The sequence below is a fragment of the Mirounga leonina genome, unplaced genomic scaffold (assembly GCF_011800145.1).
Source record: "Mirounga leonina isolate KUSES-001 unplaced genomic scaffold, KU_Mleo_1.0 Mir_337, whole genome shotgun sequence".
Lineage (NCBI taxonomy): Eukaryota > Metazoa > Chordata > Mammalia > Carnivora > Phocidae > Mirounga > Mirounga leonina.
In genome coordinates this window covers 1,779-22,760 of record NW_023270690.1, presented here as the reverse complement: position 1 = coordinate 22,760, position 20,982 = coordinate 1,779, and the positions used below count along the sequence as shown (strand labels likewise).

The following is a 20,982-nucleotide window of genomic DNA, read 5'->3' as shown; positions in this document are numbered from 1 at the left end:
GGGGGGGGGGGCGGTCTGACTTCAAATTCTGCCATTTTGGAAAGAAAAGAAGAAAGGAAGGGCGGACGACGGAAGGCAAGAGGAAAGGAAGGAAGAGATTTATAGCATTGGCGGGAGAAGGAGATGTCCATCCCAATTAGGGGATGAGGGTGTTTATCCGACCCCAGCCTACAGCTTCGGTTCTGCCCACGAGGCAGCCTCATTCCTGAGTCCTCTGACTGCACAGCTTCCTCCCATCTCTCCTCTCCACTCCCCCCTCCACAATTATTTTAGAACTCCAATTTTTTTTTTAAGATTTTATTTATTTATTTGAGAGAGAGAGAATGAGAGAGAGCACATGAGAGGGGGGAGGGTCAGAGGGAGAAGCAGACTCCCTGCCGAGCAGGGAGCCCGATGTGGGACTCGATCCCGGGACTCCAGGCTCATGACCTGAGCCGAAGGCAGTCGCTTAACCAACTGAGCCACCCAGGCGCCCTAGAACTCCAATTTTTATCCGGATCCCGCAAGGTAATTCAGCTACTCCTCAGATCTCTCTGGTAATTCCCAAATTCACTCCGACACCACATTGGCCTGTGGAAATCCAACCTCCGATAATAAGGTTGCCTTTTATGGCCAGGACACCCTAGAGAGCAGTTGCCGGTAGGAGCCGCAATTCTCCCGCTCTGCTTAGTACTCTTACGAATTCCTTTATTAGCAAAGCAAATTTTAAAAGCAAAGCGGGTGAGGATCCCACCAAAGCTGGGATGAGGGCGTGCGATCGTCGGGGGCTCGCCCCGAGGCAGGCTGCGGCGGTTCGCGGGCGCTGCCCTTGGGGACCCCCAAGTCCCCGGCCGGGGCCCGCGCCGCGCCCCGCTCCCTGGCTGGAGGCCCCGCCGCGGGCTTCCGCGCCCGGGTCCGCGCCTGCGGGATTCCCGCCTCCCGGGCGTCGTGAGGCCCGGCAACCTGCTCGCGGGTAGGTACGTGCGCGGGGCAGGCGGCATTTAAGGCGGGCACCGCCTCGGCGGGCCAGCGGCTGGAGCTCGGCCGCGGGAGGTGCGCCTAGGGCTCGCGCCGCCGCCGCCGCCCGATCGGACCCCCGCCCCGCGCGCGCTGCCACCCAGAGGCCGGACCCCGAGCCCGCCTGCCGGCGGCACCACCACCCGCGCCATGACCGAGGTGCGTGCGGGCCCCCCGCGCCGACCCGGACCCGCGCAGAGCGGGTGGAAGACGAGGGGAAGGAGGAACGACTGGCCGTCTGGATTCTGCGCTCCTGACCAATGCACGGCTCCTCTCCCTTCGCGGAGCTGGCTGGGGTGAAGACCCGAATCCAGACGCTGTGGGAAGGGGCCCCAGGGGTCCTAGGCCGGCTCCGATGTGGCGCGTGGCGCCGGCCTGGGGGTTACACGGCCGCCCTGCCCGGGATTGGGATTCAGTGGGCACGTTCCACCCAAGAAGCGGGACACACGCCGTGTGTCCTGGAGGGAGCAAGATACTAGGGAGACCCTGGGGCTTGGAGGGGTCTTGTCTCGAGTTGGAGGAGGTAACTTCCCCCACCTTCCCCAACCCCAGGGTGGGGTCACCCTGAGGAGATGCCGGCAGGGCTGTGCTACCCAGCCTTCCCTCTACACTGGAGGGGAAGAAAGGAGAGAAAGGGCCTGGGAGTTGCTGTTTGAAGGTGGGGAAGAGAGAGCCTCTCCACATCGTGCGACTTGCTCTCTCTAGAGGAGAGAATGAAGGGGGGGGGGCTCCCTTCCCTGTAGGTCCCTGACCCACAGAGAGAAGCGCTCGACACCTCTTCAGAAAACCCATCTTGGACCAATATTGTACCTCTGCTTTCCTTTCAGAAAACACTAGAAATTTACTCTGTGGAGCTCAGTGGAATGAAAGACATCGAACAAACAGACAAGGGGAACGGCAAGGAGAAGTACAGAGGCCTGAAGAACTGCTTCCAACCCAAAAAGAATCACCGTAAGGAGGAGCTTACGAAAGAACTGGATCTGGTCAGTTGATTTGGTCCTTAAGCCAAATGGGTCCACTGCCCTTCCCCCTGGAGAACTTGCCCCTATAACCTACCTCTTAACAAAAGAAAGATCAGTCTTAAGGATTTGAAAATCCCATGAGATTTGTTTCCTAGTTTAAAATGAATGGTGTGATAATATCTGCCCAGGGGTCAGAGGCCTTCTGCAGGATTCCTGCATTCTAGTTGTAGGCACTCCCAGGTAGAACTCTGAGGGAAGCGCCTCAGATTCCAGTCCCCACAGGCACAGCCCAGACCTCTCTCCTTCCTAGCTGTTTCACTGAGATATCCCTAACCAACTGCCGGTTTTTAGCTGATAAGGGAAAACTACTGGAGCTGGAACCATGCAGGAGGAAAACAAAACCACTAAACCTTGCTAGGTTTCTGGCTATGTATGCCCCATGAGAAAGAATAATTTCACTGTTAAGAATATTGGGCTTGGATTCAGAGGACCTTAGGCTCAATTAAGTTCCACTTCAGTGATTGGTAACTGGGAGCAAACTACCTAGCTTCAGTGAAGCTCCATTTTCTTTATGTAAAGTGGGAAATAAACAATTTGCATGGATGAGGGGGAAAAGTGAGACAAGAGTAAGACTATTTTGTAATTTATGCAATTTATAATTAAATTATAATTTATAATTAGTAATTTTGTAATTTATGGAAGCACAATATTATTCCTGTTAAGGAAGAACTTTAGAGTTATTAAAGCTGGCCACCATGGGCAAGATCTGCCTCAGAACTGAAACGTGACAGGTTATGTTTCAGGAATGTCAAGGGGGGAACTTCTACACCAAGCTTGAAGTTTTATAGATCGTCCCTGCAGTTCACTGCAGACTTGAAAACTGTCACTGTTGGAGCAGACAGCAGTGGTGTGAGTTCACGTGGGCTACAGAGCCCATTGTTAAATATTCAGGAATTTGGCAAGTTGATTGACACTGAGTTAGCAGCTTGGAACTTGGTTATGGTGAAAAATCGGTAAATGCTACAAATCAGAGTTTTGTATTTATTTTTCCTGGAGAGCTTGTTAGACATTTAGCAGCACAACACTAGGCATTTGCCTATGTATGTTCTGACAGACAGTTAAGAGCACAGCCCTGAAATAGGACTGACCTGAATTCAGATCCCAGTTTCATTGACATTCAGTTCCTACTTCAAAAAATAAGAATTAAAGACAGTGCCTACCTGTTGGAGTTGTTAAAAAGGTTAAATGAAATAAAACTGGAGAAAGACTTAGCACAGAACCAGGTAATAGTCGTTCTTATTTCCTACGAATCTCTGGCATTTAGGATTGAAGACATATCTAGTCTTCCTTGAAATTGCTACTTATAACATGAATATATATCCATTCTATCATAAGCCTGTTTATTATGAAGAGAATCTCCCTTCTTTGAGCATTCTGTGAAGATATATAATATAGAAAGATAGTTTTCATAGTGTTAGCCAGTGTTCCCCTGCTTCCCGGCTGAGAGAGAACCATCTTTCCTTCTTCTTTCCCAACATTCTCACAAGAATCCTATAATTTGATTTGTGAACGCCTACTGGGATGCCCTCTGGCACATTAGAACCTTGACAAGAATGAAAGGATCCCTGGCTGCTGAATGAACAGGCTGATAATGTCGGAAGCCTGAGCCACAGGATGCCGCCCCGAGCTATTCTAGTGCTGGCCAGCAGAGGGCGCCACAGGCACCCACCATGCCTCCTGCCCCAGGCTCTCCTCACCAAAGCCAGGGCTGAAGAAGGAAAGAGTCTGCCTCCTTCTGCCTCACGTACAGGCCCCTTAAAGTCTGAGGTCCAGCCATGCAAACAATGGCTCTAATCACCTGTTACTTGTATCTGCCCAGAATTTAGCACACTGCACAAAACTGTGTCTTAATCCTTTGAATCCCCAGCAATATCTTTCAATCAATATTGGTACAATGACTAAATGAATAAAGCAGAATCTGGCTGAGGAGAAGACAAAATAATTTTTTAATTGGAAAATCTAATCTCTTAACACAACAGGTAACCTTTTTTGCATATACTTAAGAAAAGAGTTGGTTCTAGTACCCAAAGATTCACAGTATAAATCTTTGTTTCAGATGATTCAGAGCTTGAAGAATCCTGAGTGCTAGGTTTTCTAGGTGGGGTAAAGAAAGCTTACTTACCCCTGGGTTTTCAGAGACAGGAAGAGGCTTCTAATCCTGTAGCCCAATGGCTCTCAAGGGACAAGATAGGAAGAATTTGGCCCCCATGGGACATTTAGTGAGGTCTGGAGACATTTCTGCTTATCACTACTCCAAGGAGGGTGCTAGTAGGTGGCCTATAGTGGGTGGAAGCCGCCTCCCCCCCAACAAGGAGTTATTGGCCCAAATGTCAATAATGCCAAGGTTGAGAAACTCTGCTTTAGTCTAATGATTCTATAACAAAATTAGCAAGTGTGGGCCATACTGGTATTTATTTGGCAGTTTTAAACCTGCAGGGCTTCTCTAACAAGTGAACTCCTTGAGTCTCAAGTACTTGATTAAGGAAAGGCTTGCTTCTCTCTACCAGACACTACCTGCCCAATGGAGGGCTCCATGGGTAAGGAGCTGTCAGATGGGTCTGGTCTGGTTTGGTATTGCTCATCACCATCAACTAATCCCAGAACTCAGGTCTGAACTAAGTATCCAGATCACTAGCACCCGGACAGCAGGCAGGTATGCTAGAACTTGCATGTGCTGGAGATCAGATTGAGATGAAATGCATTGCTTTGTTCGTAAAAACTAAAGACAGCTAATATGTAGTAAATGACAAATTCAGTCTGAACTCAAGGGATGGCCAGAAAATCCCCTGGCCGGTGAATCAGAAGAGTTTCTCCTGTAGCAAGACTCTCTCTTCCCTCAATGCAATAACCACCTGGCACAGAGGCTTTTCTCGTTCTCTCCCTCACTCTCTGGCCCCCTCCTATCATCAGTGCTTCTCTCAGTTTTCCTGGGCTGGGCAAAGCTTAGGGTTTGAGTATTTTGGAATTATTAATGCACTCTCTTCTTCCTTTCATGGACTTTAGGATGACCACAAACTCAGCATTAAGGAACTGGAAAAGAAATATGGTACAAACATCATTACAGTAAGTCATCAAGGGATTGGGGACTGGGAAGAGAAGCCCTGGGACTATGCAAAGGACTGTACAAAGCTGTGTGCTTAGGGTGTATGGAAAATTCAATGGCATCTTTAGGATGAAGCAGCAACCTTGAGAATGCCAGTCACCCACACGCCCAGCACGTGAGAGAGGGCTGGTTGACCTCAAGAGCTGGCGTGTCTGAACTAAAGCCCAGAGTCAAGCCCCTCTGCTGAGCTGGACGCCTGGCTATCAACATTTCTTTTGATTGTAACTGCAGGAAAGCCATGGTATCCCCAGAAATGCTCAGACACTTCCTTATGGTCATGGTCAGAGGTTGCTTTAGATCCCAATGTCCAGGAAGTATAATGGTCTTATCAAAGAATGGGGAAAACCAATGCTAAAAAGCAACCATCCACTACATCTAAAACCAATGATGTAATGTATGGGGATTAACATAAGAATAAAACAAAATTAAAAAAAGCGCAACCATCCAGAGTGACAGTCTTATAACCCTGCTTGTCCATCTCTTCCTGTGAAAAGGCGCGATGACTCCAGGACATCCTGGTGTGCTCTCAGGTGTCTGGCAAATTCCCCCACCACAGAAGGACTGCTTTCTTGTGTGAATTCAAACTCAAATTAAATCTCAAAAGTTTTGGTGTCTTGACATCAGGAGATTTGGATACATCTGTCCAAGTCAACAAAAAGACTTACTGTGAGCAACGCACAAGACTGGCAGTGAGAGGGCCAAAGAGAGGCAGGTGATCCCTGGTCTTAAGGAGGAAGCATTTCAGCAGCGGAGGCAGGGATGTACGAGAGTAGCATAACATCCAGTCTGTTTGACTTAGACGGCCAAGAGGGGTCTAAATGGTGTCCTGAGTGAGTGACAGAGTCTGACCAGAGGAGCCAGAATGGGCTCCCTGGATCATGCAGTGTTCGAATCAGGACATAAGAGGAGGATTTGGGTTTAAGCTAGCAGAGTACCCAGGAGACCGGAGAGGCCAGTCTGGGGTTTCTGGGAGCTAATGTGTGTGGAAAGGGGAAGGAGTGGATAGAAAATGAGACCAAGGAGAGGTAATTTGGGTGAAACCATCAAGTACTTCCATATTAAACTAAGGAATAAGGACTATATTAGTTACACACAATTTCTAAACAGGGAAGTGATTTAAATAAGATTGGCTTTCAAAAGGTATTTCTGGTAGAAGATATATACAGATACAGGTAGTAGGTAGGTGGATAGATTTTTTTTTAAGTGGGAGATGGAAGGGTCTAGAAGAATGAGACAATAACCCAGGAATATAAAATGAGGAACTGAAACAAGGCAGCAGCAGTAAGATGGGAAGGGAAGGGGACAAGATTCCAGAGATGTTTCAGAGAAATAACTGGTAGGACTTTGTTTCACTGGGGTATTTGAACAAATTCCTGATCCCAGTTACCAAGGTAGAGAAGCAAGAGGAGGAGATTTGGTCAGGTGGTCAACAGGGCCATGGCGGGACATGGGGCTGAGAGATGAGAGAAAACAGCAGGAAGGAGATGGTGATGAATTTTATTTTGACTACAAGTTGGTGACTTCAAATCCAGTTATTCAGCAAATATTTGAGCCTGTATTACAGAACAAGCAGGACACCTTATAAAGGACACGAAAATCAACAAGGATAGACTCTTTTTTAAAAAACATATTTTATTTATTCATTTGTCAGAGAGAGGGAGAGAGAGCACGAGCAAAGGGAGTGGCAGGCAGAGGGAGAAGCAGACTCCCTGCTGAGCAAGGAGCCGGATGCGGGACTCGACCCCAGGACCCTGGGATCATGACCTGAGCCAAAAGCAGCCACTTAACCAACTGAGACACCCAGGCGTCCCAGAGTCTTTTTTTTTTTAATTAAAGATTTATTTTACTTACTTTAGAGAGCACACATGAGTGGGGGGTGGGGCAGAGAGAAAGGATCTCAAGCTGACTCCGCATTGAACGTGGAGCCCAACACAGGGGTTGATCTCACGATCTCAAACAACCATAAAGTAAGGCCTGAGATCATGACCTGAGCTGAAATCAAGAGTAGGAAGCTTAACCAACTGAGCCACCCAGGCGCCCCAAGGATATAGTCTTTAAGCTGTCCTTTAAGTAGCTTACAACATGATTAGGAAGAAAAAATAATGACAAGACTTTCTCCATATAGGATAGTTTGTGGGGGAAAAAACCTTATGAGTCACAATACAGGATTTCAAGGGCGGTGGAGGGGCCTCTGTACCCCGTGGAGGGCACGCTTACCAGGGAGGGCTTCTGGCAAGAAGTGACCACACGTGGGCTTCAGAGTTGGGTAGAATTTATAACTCTTAAGATGAACAAGAACTTAGAACTTGGAGTGGATATAGAGAAAAGCAGAAAGACACCAGACTTAAGGATGAAAAATTAGCCGGTGCAATATGTAGAAGTTCCAGAACAGAATATTTTCTGGATAGTTACCACATTGCCCTTAACCTTGGCGATTAGCTTTTGTATTTCGAATCCTCCTTAGCCAAGTTACTCCTACCTCTAGATGAATCTCCAAGAAACTAAAATGCCTTAGTAGAGTCTAATACAGTGGCTCTGGAGCCAGGTTGCCTGGTCCCATTTACTAGCTGGATGATTTAACCTCCATGTGCCTCAAATTTCGTATCTGTAAGATGAGGATAATAATTGCACCTTCTTCAGAAGGTTATTTTGAAGAGGAAATAAGCAAATGTACAGAGTACATTGCCTGGCTGATACTAAGCATTAATATTAAATGCTCTTTTTAAAAAAGTGCGAGTTGGGGGAGGTGAGGCATCATCCACTTTTCCCAGGCCCTTCTTGGGCATGGTAACTCCTACCCACAACCTGCAGAAGAATGACATCCAATCTGAGGGAAGAGAAATGTCTAATCCCTGTTTGTTTTTGTCTGGCTTTCTCAGGGTCTCTCCAGTGCCCAAGCTGCTGAGCTCCTGGCTCGGAATGGGCCCAATGCCCTCACTCCTCCCAAGGAAACACTGGAGATCATCAAGTTCTTCAAGCAGATGGTGGGGGGGGTTCTCCATCCTTCTGTGGATAGGAGCCATCCTGTGCTGGATTGCATATGGGATCCAGTACTCCATGAATACATCCTCATCCCTAAACAATGTAAGGGGGACTCCTTCCAGGGTTTGCTAAACTAGTAATGGGAAAACAACCATAAAGTAAGGCCATTAGTGGGCAGAGCAGTGGGCTGCAATCAGGAGTCTACACTGATCAATCACTGTGCAGGTTTGGGAAAATCGCCAGCTGTAAAATACAAACCATAGCTGACTTTCTGATGTCTCAGAGGCAGTATGAGCATGAATTTTAAAGGGAGAGAGAGACGCACTGTAAGTTCCTAAGGGGACAAAAAAGATCTAGATCCATGTGAAACATTTTAGGTTTCTCTCTCCTCAAAGCTAATTGTGTCCCTTTGACATGGGGAGCATCTCTGCCTGCTGCTAACAGTACCAAAACCAAAAAACTGACCTGGCCAGCATGGGACTAAGAGAAAGAAGCCAGATGCAAAAGGCCACATACTCTTTGATTCCACTGATAAGAAATGTCCAGAACAGTCACACCCTAGAGACAGAAAGCAGATCAGAGGTGGTTAGGGCTGGGGGCAGGAGTGGGAAATGACAGCCACTGGGCAGTAGCGGTCTTATTGGGATGATGGAAATGTCCTAAAACTAGCTTGTGATGATTGTTGCGAAATTGTGTAAATTCATCAAAAATCACTGAATTATACACTTTAAATGGGTAAATTTTGTGACCTGTAAATGACACCAGAATACCACTGCCATGTCTCTCACCTTCCCATGGAGAGCTCCAGCCCTAGGACCTGGCTCATTCCTGATGCCTGTTCTTCTGATTGATGCTTCTTCTCCTTACCCAGGTATACTTGGGCTGCGTGCTTGCCTCGGTCATTATTTTAACAGGGATCTTCGCTTACTACCAAGAGGCAAAAAGCACCAACATCATGGCCACCTTCAATAAGATGATCCCGCAGGTGAGTGGCAGCCATCCCTCTCTGGTCTCCACATGACTTCAGATGAGGAAGCATCAGATAAGGAGGAGAATGGGGCCTCTGAGGCAGAGGGTCAGTGCTCCACCCATTGCTGTCTGAGAAGTCTTAGGCAATCTTTCTGAAGCCCCCTTTCCTCACAGAGTTTTGAGATAATCAGGGAAGTAAGATACAGGAAAATGCTTAGTCAAGAGCAAAACAGGACAGAAACATCAGTCATCGCACAACATCTTCTATTACTGCTCTTGAGCTTTGGTGAACTGTTCAAACAAAAGTAATTCAGGTGCTTCCAAAAGTGAGTTGTAGAAGTTCGGGAGTATTCCCTGGTAGCCAAGGAGGTCAACCTACAATTCTTTATCTGTGACCATTTTTGCACCCATTTTGGAGTCTCTCTGCATGTTGCCCCAAACTGCTGTCAGTGAGGGACGCCCACTGCTCCTGTCTTCCCACAGGACCCCACGTTAGGAGTCCTCTAGGGAGACCACACACCACTATCAGCACAGTGGGAACACCATGCTGCCCCTGGCCCACAGAGCTGCCAGCTGGAGAAGGTTCTGGATGGAATCGTCCATGCTAAGAAGTGGGAGATCTGCCTTCTACTCTGTTAAAGTCTTCCTGACCCGAGCAAGAGTATTAAACCCTTTGGCTCAGCCATCGGCGTTCTTCCTGGACATCCCAGCCAAGATCATTCATCCTTAATTGTCCCTCTCTCTGTCATGCTTGGGGCTGTCAATTTGCTATATCTGCCCACAGCAGCGTTTTCTGGTTCCAAGAATATCTCTAAGAGTTCCTCCTCAAGAAAAGATAGTTCTTAGTGTCTTCAGGCCCCAAGTAAAAGTCTTTTGTTGCATTTTTGCCATTCTGATAGCTGTGCCTTCCAGTGCCTCCATTCCGGAGATGTGGGGAGATGAGGATGGAGGAGAGTTGGCATCACTCCAGGATCTGAGGCATCTGTCACTGTTTTCTTTCACAGCAAGCTCTTGTCATTCGAGATTCAGAGAAGAAGACAATCCCTGTAGAGCAACTGGTGGTGGGAGACATAGTGGAGATTAGAGGAGGAGACCAGATCCCTGCAGACATCAGGTTGTTGTCTGTTCAGGGCTGTAAGGTAAGCGCCACAGGGCACCCCAAAGATCACGCCGATAACTAGCTGCCATTCTGTTGTCTTTCTAAATCTCAGTGTGACTGGGACAGGGAACAAGATGTCCAGTCTTGAACTTTTTCCAAAATTTCTTCTAGGTAGATAACTCATCTCTCACTGGAGAATCTGAACCCCAGCCCCGCTCCTCTGAGTTTACCCACGATAGTCCCCTGGAAACAAAGAACATTGGCTTCTATTCTACAACCTGTCTGGAAGGTAAGTCTGCCTGGTTCCCATGACTCCATGCACCACCCATATCACCTCTCCCCTGCAGGCTTTATGCTCTTGTCTCTTTACCATCTCTTGCTACAAAGCTTTTCAAGGACAAAACATGGAACTGAAGAGCCCAGAGAACTTTGTAATGTTGTGTGCTAATTGATCATGTAAACCAGCAAAGAGAAGACTATAAGCAGGCTATGGTCCCCTCGTAGCTGAGGATCCCCGGAATAAAATGTCTACTTCACCTGTAGGCACAGCGACTGGCATGGTCATCAACACGGGCGACCGCACCATCATTGGTCGGATCGCCTCACTGGCTTCAGGAGTCGGAAATGAGAAGACACCCATTGCCATTGAGATCCAGCACTTTGTTCATATCGTGGCCGGAGTGGCCGTCTCCATCGGCATCCTTTTCTTCATCACCGCAGTATCCCTGAAGTATCAGGTCCTGGACCCCATCATCTTCCTCATTGGCACATTGTGGCCAATGTGCCTGAGGGTCTCCTGGCCACTGTCACTGTGAGTCCGTGCTGCTAGGTGGCCTGTCCCCTGACCCTGTTAACACATGGCATTCTGCTGTGCTGGGTGTGCGCCCACCGTAAACTGCAAGTCTCCTTCATCTTCAGAACAACACTCCCTCCCTGTCAGGGGACACCATGGGACATTCTGAGGAGACTGTTTCTTAGAGAGACAAACAGAATTGTGATATTGTTAACATTTTTAACACTGTCCTAGAAAACTTTATATTTTCATTTTTAGGAGCTCTATCTGCAAATTGCATATTATCTTTCTCCTTAAAAGCTCGGTAAGATAAAAAAAAAAAAAAGTAACATCTAGATAAGACAGACACAAACCACCACTTACAGATTTTCAGGAAGCCTGACACCTTCTCTACATTTTCACATTTCTTAAAAAGAAAAAAGAATCCTTGGCAGTTTCTACAACTGAGGAACTTAGGCACATTGTTTACCTCCTACATTTAATAAAAGGATTATGGCATAAAAATAGGGCTTTATGTGGTTTATCAGCCACTGGGTCAGCTTTGCCGCATCTGTAACTATACCTCTGTCCTGAAATCAGTTCGGCTCCAGCTGCTTCTACGTTATGGAGCCTGAGTTCAAAATGATGATTTTTCTCAAAGCTTCTTCCCCTCTCTCTCTCTCTCTCTCTCTCTCTCCTGTCTAGGTGACTCTGTCGCTGACAGCTAAACGGATGGCCAAGAAGAACTGCTTGGTGAAGAACCTGGAAGCAGTGGAGACCCTCGGCTCCACCTCTATCATTTGCTCAGACAAGACTGGGACTCTGACCCAGAACAGGATGACTGTGGCCCATCTGTGGTTCGACAATCAGATCTTCATAGCTGACACCAGTGAAGACAATTCAAGTAAGTCTTCTGGAACATTCAGTGTGGCCCGAAGCTATGGACTCTAGCAGAGGGGGCCGCGCAGAACATGGCAGCATTGGTGTGCAGTCTCAGAGAATTGGTTGAATAGTATGGATATTAGGTCCAGGACCCACAGCATCACTGTTCTGTTTTCCAGACCAAGTCTTTGATCAAAGCTCTGGAACCTGGGCCTCCTTATCAAAGATAATAACATTGTGTAACAGAGCTGAGTTCAGACCAGGACAAGAAAGCGTCCCCATCATGAAGGTAAAGCTTCAGTATATATTCGGTCTTAAATCATAGCCAGTTTGAAGTCACTTCCTCTGTTCTGATTTGGTACTTGATTTAAATCTCTTCCACTGAGTGAAGTTTGTACTAGTAAGAGGAAGTCTGACTCACAAGACCTGCAGAAAATTTTCTTCACCCTAACTTGCTTCGAGAAATCACCGAGATGTCTAAAAGTCCTCAGAACAGTGGTTTAGGTCTATTGAAAAATCTGTCTCATTCCTGAAAAATGAATGTACCTTTAAGTTACTTTCCTTTACAAGCAAGTAGATATAATCAAAGTTCCTTTATTACATAAGTGCCATTCACTGACGTTTAAAATATAATTGGAAGGAAATAGAAGCCTTGACCTTAGAAAGTATTCCTCTTGGCAGCAGAAGCGGTGCTAAGGGGCCCTGAAATGTTAGCATATACAAAAACAAACTTTTCTTTCTCCCCCTTCCTCTTCCCCTTCCTCTCTCTTCTCCCCCTGTCCTCTCCTTCTGAGTGAGTCACTCAATCTGTCTTCTCCTGGCTTTTCTATTTGCCATCTGTTTCCTTCATTGACTCTTTCTTTCTTGTACTTTTTGTTTGGTTGCTTTTCTTTGTCAGACAGCTCATCAATTCTCTTCTTGGCCCATCACTTCTCTGTCCGTATCTTTCAAATCCTTATCTCCAGTTCTGATTTTTCACCCAAACTCCATGGATCTCCAATTAGCTGTGTGTTCCCACTTGAAAGTTTTGCCATGTTAGACTCTGAACAAATTACACTTGCCACCTTCCACCTGTACCCAACCTGGCTCTAAATCACTATCTTGTCCCTTTTCTATTTTTCTATGACATAACCATTTTAATTTATCATCCAGTCCAAAATTTTTGGAAGTCATCTTTAACTTTCTTCTTTCCTAATATCTAGTGAATCACCAAGTCCTATTATTCTTGCTTCAAATAAATATATAATTTTACTTTTCTTTTATCGCCAGTATCTTACATCTAATTAATTATACCAACCTCTTGATTGGCCTCCATGATTCCAGTTTATCCCTCCCCCCAGTCTTTCTTGCATACCAGTAATCTTCCTTAAATACTTCTTTAGATGAACTGCTTCACCTAACTTGGCTCAAAAACTTTCCATGCATCTGTTTTCTGCTGCTCGAGTTTTGGACCTTGCCTGCCTTTCAGGGCCCTCTGAATCTCTCTGCATCCTCCATATCCACCTGTACACTCAGCACTTACAGTGGAACTCTTCCACTTCATGCCTTCATTCATGGCATTCTGATTTCCAGAAGGCTCTCTTTTGTTCCTTTGTCTGCCAGTTATCCACCCGTCTTTCAAGACTAGTTCATAGCTGGTTTTTTCATGGAACCCTCCAGGTCTCACAGAGCTCAAACTGTTTCGAATTTCCTTAATGCCAGTAAGCAGCACCATTCAGTTTAACACCTCCACCATGGTTCGGTCAGTGGCTCATTGTGGTGTAATCGTTTGTTAGATACTGAGCTTAGTCAGGCCGTCTGCTGGCTCATTGAAAATAATCACAAAAGAATCAGATTATGTGCTACAAATATTTGTTTTCTCTTGATTCTCAGAGAGTTGTGGCTGGAGATGCCTCAGAAACTGCTCTTTTGAAGTTCTCAGACAGAGGTCATTTTGGGTGATGTGATGGAAATTAGAAAAAGAAACCACAAAGTAGCTGAAATTCCTTTTAACTCAACCAACAAATTTCAGGTGAGTTTTTCCTCACAACTGAATCTTTGTTATCATAAGAATGGCATTTCTACCTGTAAGTGTCCTTTGGTTAGTATGTATTTTGAATGATATTTGGCTTCAAAAATTGCCTTCAGGGATGGAGGGCCTGGGCATCTGGTAAGCCCAGAACAGGTTTTCCTTGCTGGCCTCTTTCCTTTGCCAGAAATAGGTAGAGAAAAAAGAAAAGTGAAGATCTTGTCAGGGCCTGGCTGTCCCTATGAATGATTGATCTATATTATACCCCCCCACCCCCCCACCCCCCCACACACGCCACCTCCACCCCCACCAGGTAACTTGCACAGGTGAGGGGCAAAAGCCATATCCTAAAGGATAAATGAAAAGTGGGGGATTGGGGAGAACTAACATTTACTGCTCCCTTAATCTGTATCTGGTTCTCTCACTTAATCCTCACGATAAACCTGAGGTAGGATTACTTAATCTCAATTTCTAGGTGAGGAACCAGGTCCTTAGGAAATGTTGATGTGACCAGAGTTCCCAAGCACCTAAGTGGCACAACAAATTTTCACATATATTTTCAACTCCCAAGGCCATGCTTTTTCTACCACCACACAGAACAGTTTAGCTTGGGCCTTGTGAGTAAACCTTGCCCTTACCAGCCCCATATGCAGTTGACAGGGACCTCCTTTCTACCCATTGCTCAGGAAGAAAATGGCCATCATTGCCTATCTGTCTTCCCTCATTCCAGGCTGGCCAACGGTCAACTAGCTCCATCCTCCGCAGGGTGGGACAAATGACAGTTTGTAGCCCAGTTTACTGCTGCAGGTGGGACTTCCCATAGACTCCAAAGCCCTGAGAGCAGGGCCTTGTGACTTGGTCTTGGCGTAACAGGAAAGTATATAAATAAGATAACCATGTTTGTGTAAAAGTTTCTGGTGTTTACCCACACATTTCGTTTGGATGGCATTTAGGATTGGGAAATAACTGTTGCAAACATCTCTGTGGATAACAAGCCAATGAAGAATTGCAGTTAGCCAAATAGACAACTAAAAAATGTATGAAGTAAAATATTAAAGCCAGTAAATCAGGTCTCTTGTTCAAAACAGACGTGAAAATAGAATGAGTAATGATCCTAAAATAACAACAGTAATGATAGTTATTATATGCTAATTTCTACATGTATGGAACCACTCAATTCTCTCAACTCTACAAGGTAGGGAATGAGGAAACTGAGGTACAGGGCATTATCACACAGCTAGTAAGGGCCAGAGCCAGGATTCAAGCAGACCCAGGGAGTCTGTGCTCTTAAGGAGTAGATCGAATTGTCTTCTAATCAGGAACAAGACTCAGAATCCTGCTGGGGCCCCATCTACTCTAGTAAAGACTTCCCTCATCATGTGAGAAATGAGAAAAAGCAGGCTCCATGAGGCTTCATATACTAAATGTTGAAGTGGAGAATAGGCTACCCAGAGTTGGGACTAGATAGGAGGACCTCTGCGGGTTCCTACAGAAGAGGTCAAAGAGCCTCTCTGGAGGCTGTTAGTGCCATTTTATATCTACACATGAGCAACACTCAAAAAAGAGTCTTTGATGTTGTGACCTTGGAAGGTCTCTGGGGTATCATTCAACCAAAGGCAACAAAGTGGAAAGTCTGTGTCTTATTGATTTTAGAATAGCAATTCCCCAAACTGAGACCAGCCCATAAAAATATTTCCAATAGTTTGTGGCAAACTGGAAAATTAGGACAGTATTTTATAAAGTTCTGTATAAGGATGAGTGTATTTAATTTAAAAGATTATCCTTTATATGGTACCTGACTAAGGCAGGGACTCTGGAGCCTACTAGCCTGAATTCAAATCCCAGCTCAGCCACCTCTTAGGGCATGACCTTGTTCATGCCAGTTAACCCCTCTGTGCCTCAGTTTCCTTCCTTGTAAAAGGTGATAATAATAGTACCCATAGCCGTAGGGTAGTTTCGAGAATTAAATGAGTCAATGTGTGAAGCACTTAGAAGAGTACACACTATGAAAGTGTTTATTGTTTCTACTTTTTAAATGTTAAAATATCCTATCTTCGAGAAGATGATAGTGATAATAGATGGGAGGTTTTGCTTTGGTTTTGGTCAGTTAGTTGGGGTTTTTTTAATGTGTTTACTTGGCCATTAAAAACAACAGCAAGAAGAACAACAACAAGAACAAAAAAACTATGTTTGCCCTCTACTTTTTTTATTTTTTATTGTGCTCCTCTCTGGTATCCAGAAGGCTAAGAACTACTGATTTAGAATCAACTGATAGACCCAAAATGGTAGGGTTTTTTGTTTTGTTATGTTTTTTTGTAACTTACTCATTCTCTTTCAAACACTCCAGCTTCCTGAAATTCCTTTTGAAGGCTTACCTGGTATATAACAGCTTCCATAAGACTTAGCCATTTTATATAACTTTTTTTAGATTTTTCCTGATTACCTTATTAGGATGAATCTGGAAATAGAATCAGTAGATGAGAGAATATTGATATGAAAATTGTGTTACTTAACTGTCCTGAAAGCCTGTACGTGAGAGTGTCTACTTCCTCCACCCCCACCATTTTCCTTCACCTCCAGGCAGTAAAACTGGGTTAATTTGGAGCTGAAGAGGCATAGGAACTCCTGCTGCCCTCATGCCTGCCTGAGCTCAGAATAGCTTGGGACCCAAAGGCTGCTACCCATGATAGGGAGGTAGAGACAAGAAGCAAGAAGAGGTGGCTCACAGTCCCCGGACCCCTACGGGCACCACAGGAGATCTGGTTCAATACACAAGACTTCACAGGGCAACAACCACATCTGGCCTCCCTAAAGCAACTAGTTTCTGTTTGAAAGATGAGATCTACTTACTTTCAATTCAAATTCAGGGTGCCGCTCTGAGCAGGACCAAGTCTAGATCTCTGCATATTACTTGACCACAAAATAAAAAGGATAGAACATGCCTGTAGTGAACACTCCATTTCATGCCAAGGATAAGTAGCCTAAGGAGAGAAAGGGATGTCTTTAATTTTCTTGTCATGTTGCTACTTAAGAGATCTGTCCAGTTCAGGCCCTTATGAGTAAAGATGGTGTCATTATTTAATGGCAGGGAATACGTAACACACTCAATTCCTTCCCTCCCAGCTCTCCATACACAAAACGGATGACCCCAATGACAAGCGCTTTCTCATGGTGATGAAAGGGGCCCCTGAGAGGATCTTAGAGAAGTGCAGCACCATCATGGTCAACGGCCAGGAGCAGCCCCTGGACAAGAACACAGCTGAGGCCTTCCACACAGCATACATGGAGTTGGGAGGCCAGGGGGAGCGCGTGCTGGGTGAGCTCTTGGTGGCAGAACCCTTACCTGTCACCTGTTGGGTGTGAGGCTCTATGCCAGGTCAGGGCACAAGAGGAGACAGGCTTATTGTTTAGCTGAGTAGCTATGCATCCACATGAATCATAGAAAGAAGAATATGATAAACATACGAGAATATTATGTGGTAGTACTGAGGAGGGTGGGGTGGCTTCCAGATAAAGAAAATCTGGGAAGATTTTATGGAAGGAGTTACATTTTAAACTGGACCTTGCACAGCAATTCTTGAAGGGAGGTGAGGAAAAATATTTGAAGTAGAGGGAACAACATAGGCCAAAGCACAGAGATAGAAATGGATGGGGTGTGTGCTCACATTATGAGTGAGCCGGTCTGTGTGGAGTGTTGCAGATAGATGAGACGGCATAATCCTAGGGAATGGGCAGGAAAGATAGATTGGAGGGCATAATATAGAGTGCCTTATGTGGGTGAGGAACTGGGATTTCATTCCACAATCAGAGAGAGTCACAGAAGGCTTTGGGGTGAGTGAACCAATCAGAATTAGAGTTTAATTCTTGGCAGGAGCAGGGAGAGGAGAGGCATGGGTGTCAGGAGGAGGTGGCTGCCCTTGTTCAGGTAAAAGAGGGTGGGAATTTGATCCAAGGCACTAGGAAGGTGACGGAGGGGGCAGATGCAAGAGACTTCATGGAGGCAGAACTGGTAAGACTTAGCAACTAGTTAGAGGGGAAAAATAAGTTTAAAATAATGTTGAAGTTTCTCACTTGCCTATTAGGGAGAAAACACTGCCAGTAATAGAGACAGGGGTTGTCAGAGGTGGAAGGAACCATAGAAATACAGCCACTGGTAGGAACCTAATTGTGGTAACTTAAGTGGTATCACAGGGTATGTTCTGTCCTGAGAATCTGGGTTGACAGAATGGCACCTGTGAACTACAGAATATGAATTCAAGGTAACAGAAGTTCACAGTTGATGATAAGGCTCATTAAACATCATAAAAGTTCTTGCCAATAGAGATGGAGTCTGTGGAATGTGTGTTTCTAAAGGATATTTGAGCTTGTAAAGCAAATGAAATAATTAAATGAGGTGATAATGCTTTAAGCATGTCTTAAATAGCCCACAGCACCAGGTAGTGTTTTCAATGCAGGATTGATACCCATCTGACAAGAATCGCTCTAGGAACCTTGTGTTTGACCTCTCAGACTCTGTGCTTTACTGAAATGTGTGAGGCAGTGGGGCATGCTGAGAATAAATTTGATATAAAAGCTGATGAGAAAGTCACATGATCTTAGGAGTCCCACCAGACACAGGAATCCCTTCTACCTTAACTCAGATGCCTTCTGAGTAACAAAAGGTTCTCCATTCCTAATGGCCTTTCTCTCACACTTACCTTGATTAAAGAAAGACCAAGCTTCATACCATTCTCCTGGTGGTCCAGATTCTTTCCCCAGTTTATGCAGCAGCATGTGCTGTTTTCTCGCCTCAAATGGCCATCCCATCCCTAACCCTCCCTTCTCCCTGGAAAACTTCTAACTCCTCTCTCAAGAGTCAACTCACATGTGACCTCCTTGGGGGAGTCTTTCCTAATTCCCCAGGTGGCTGTTCTCTGTAACACTCACTATGGTGGGATTTTTGTTGTTGTTGTTTTTTGTTTTTTAAAGATTTTATTTATTTATTTGACAGACAGAGACACAGTGAGAGAGGGAACACAAGCAGGGGGAGTGGGAGACGGAGACGCAGGCTCCCTGCTGAGCAGGGAGCCTGATGTGGGGCTTGATTCCAGGATCCTGGAATCATGACCTGAGCCCAAGGCAGACGCTTAACAACTGAGTCACCCAGGCGCCCTCACTATGCTTTTTTATGCTTTACCTCTTTATGTCTCTGTCCCCACACTAAACTGAGACATCTTCAGAAGCAAAGGCCACCCCCTCTTGGTTTCTGTATCCCTAGAACATACCAGAAAATCCAGTGGGCACACAGTAAATTACTTTTGGATGAAATATGTCCTTCCTAATTACAGCGTGCATTTCGGAATTGAAAGAATAAAACGATTCTGGTATACTCTCAAATATTAGTAAAATAGTAAAGGAGTGTGTGAAAATGTTCCTCCTTTTCTTTTATTTCTTATCCTAATTTCATTGACTCCCAAATTCATGTGCATTCCAGGTTTCTGTCATCTCTACCTGCCAGCAGACGAGTTTCCAGAAACTTACACATTTGATATAGACACCATGAACTTTCCCACATCTAACTTCTGTTTGTGGGGCTCTTATCTATGATTGATCCCCCTCGCTCCACTGTACCTGACGCAGTCACCAAATGTCGGAGTGCGGGGATCAAGGTGGGAGTTATTTTCTTGACTTAAGAAGTCCTCCATTTATGTTGTCTAAGAATGTTTGCCATCAGAGATAGTATTTAAGTCTCAAATATCATAATCCCCCACTCCCTTTTTATCTCAACTTTCACTATACTAAGATTCTAGTAACTGTCCCAGTCAAGGCAAAATACTGTGTCAATGTGGAACAAACCACAATAGTGACTGCAGTGAGAAGGCCATGAATTGACTTCATCTTGCCCTAGATTATGATAGACAATAAAAGGTTTTATTACTTAATCTTAAGGTTCAGCCTCCAAAATCCATTTGCCTTCATATTATCAAAGCCAAATATTAATTCCATTACCATGTTAATATCAAGACTGTTGGAGCAACATGAGGCTGTCTCAAGTACACATCCCCTAGCCCTTTCACAAGTAAGGTAACATCCAAGGGAAAGGGCCTCCTCTAATGTCAGAGTAGGACATGTAAGAAGCTTAGAAGCAAGGATAGATCCAATGAGATCAGTGTGTTCTTCAGAGACAGTTTTGTCTTTGATCTAAAGATCAAGTTGTCTTTGATCTAAAGATCAAGAACTGCCCATAAGGGCAAATCACTATAATCCCTAGTTACATTCTACCAGGTCATGGTAGAGTAGGTGATACTGTCTGGCCAGCCGAGTTTCTCATTGTCCACATGCCTTTCTCATTGTTTGTGTTCTAGGTTATTATGGTTACAGGTGATCATCCAATCACAGCCAAAGCTATTGCCAAGAGTGTGGGTATCATTTCGGCCAACAGTGAGACGGTGGAAGACATTGCAAAACGCCTCCACATTGCTGTGGAGCAAGTTAACAAGCGGTAAGCACAGAACCAGTGTAGCCGAAACTCAAGTTCTTATCCAAGTCCTTATCCTTGTTAGTTCTAAAGAGCTGTGCTATCTGGAGCAAATCCCCTTTTTGCCAGACACTCTCTCAGAGTAATGCTAGGCTGTATTGGTACCATGAAAATTACCCGTGATGTCTTCCTTATATGAAATTGAAAAACCCAGTGGAGTAGATCTGAAAACTTCAGTGCCACATCTAGAGTGAGAAAAACTGGAACAAAATTTATATGAAATTACTTGCCATTGATCCAGTTGTATAATCAGGAATATTAAGAACCCTCTGTGTTTGGTGCACTCCCTTAGTGCTTATTTTGAGTATTTATTCAGATGCTTCATAATGTGTAGCTATGTGAACATACGGTAGCAAATAGAATGAAAGCTTCCTAATGAAAGACTTAGTTTTTCCTTCTGTCTCCTAATTCTTGTAATCATGTCTGTCCTTTAGTCCATTCACCCATTCATTCACTCATGTATTAATTCTTTCAACAATTGTTTTTTTTTCTTGTTGTTTTAAAGATTTTATTTATTCATTTATTTATTTGAGAGAGAGAAAGAGAGAGTGAGCACAAGCAGAGGGACAGGAAGAAGCAGACTCCCCACTGAGCAGGGAGCCCGATGCGGGGCTCGATCCCAGGACCCTGGG

General features: G+C 45.1%; 1 protein-coding gene across 1 annotated transcript in view; it reads left to right on the top strand.

Annotated features, from left to right (window-relative positions):
* Positions 1–1,146: 1,146 nt before the first annotated feature.
* Positions 1,147–20,982, top strand: part of LOC118026855 (potassium-transporting ATPase alpha chain 2-like) — a gene marked incomplete at its 3' end in the record, with an annotated part of 21,602 nt that continues 1,766 nt past the window's right edge. The window contains 18 exon segments of the mRNA XM_035029898.1: positions 1,147–1,155; positions 1,740–1,979; positions 5,022–5,081; positions 8,001–8,108; positions 8,110–8,205; positions 8,975–9,088; positions 10,077–10,211; positions 10,343–10,460; positions 10,676–10,936; positions 10,939–10,982; positions 11,649–11,847; positions 12,005–12,114; positions 13,698–13,748; positions 13,750–13,836; positions 16,957–17,149; positions 19,307–19,396; positions 19,399–19,481; positions 20,178–20,314. Of these exon segments, the coding sequence (XP_034885789.1) occupies positions 1,147–1,155; positions 1,740–1,979; positions 5,022–5,081; positions 8,001–8,108; positions 8,110–8,205; positions 8,975–9,088; positions 10,077–10,211; positions 10,343–10,460; positions 10,676–10,936; positions 10,939–10,982; positions 11,649–11,847; positions 12,005–12,114; positions 13,698–13,748; positions 13,750–13,836; positions 16,957–17,149; positions 19,307–19,396; positions 19,399–19,481; positions 20,178–20,314 (2,135 nt within the window).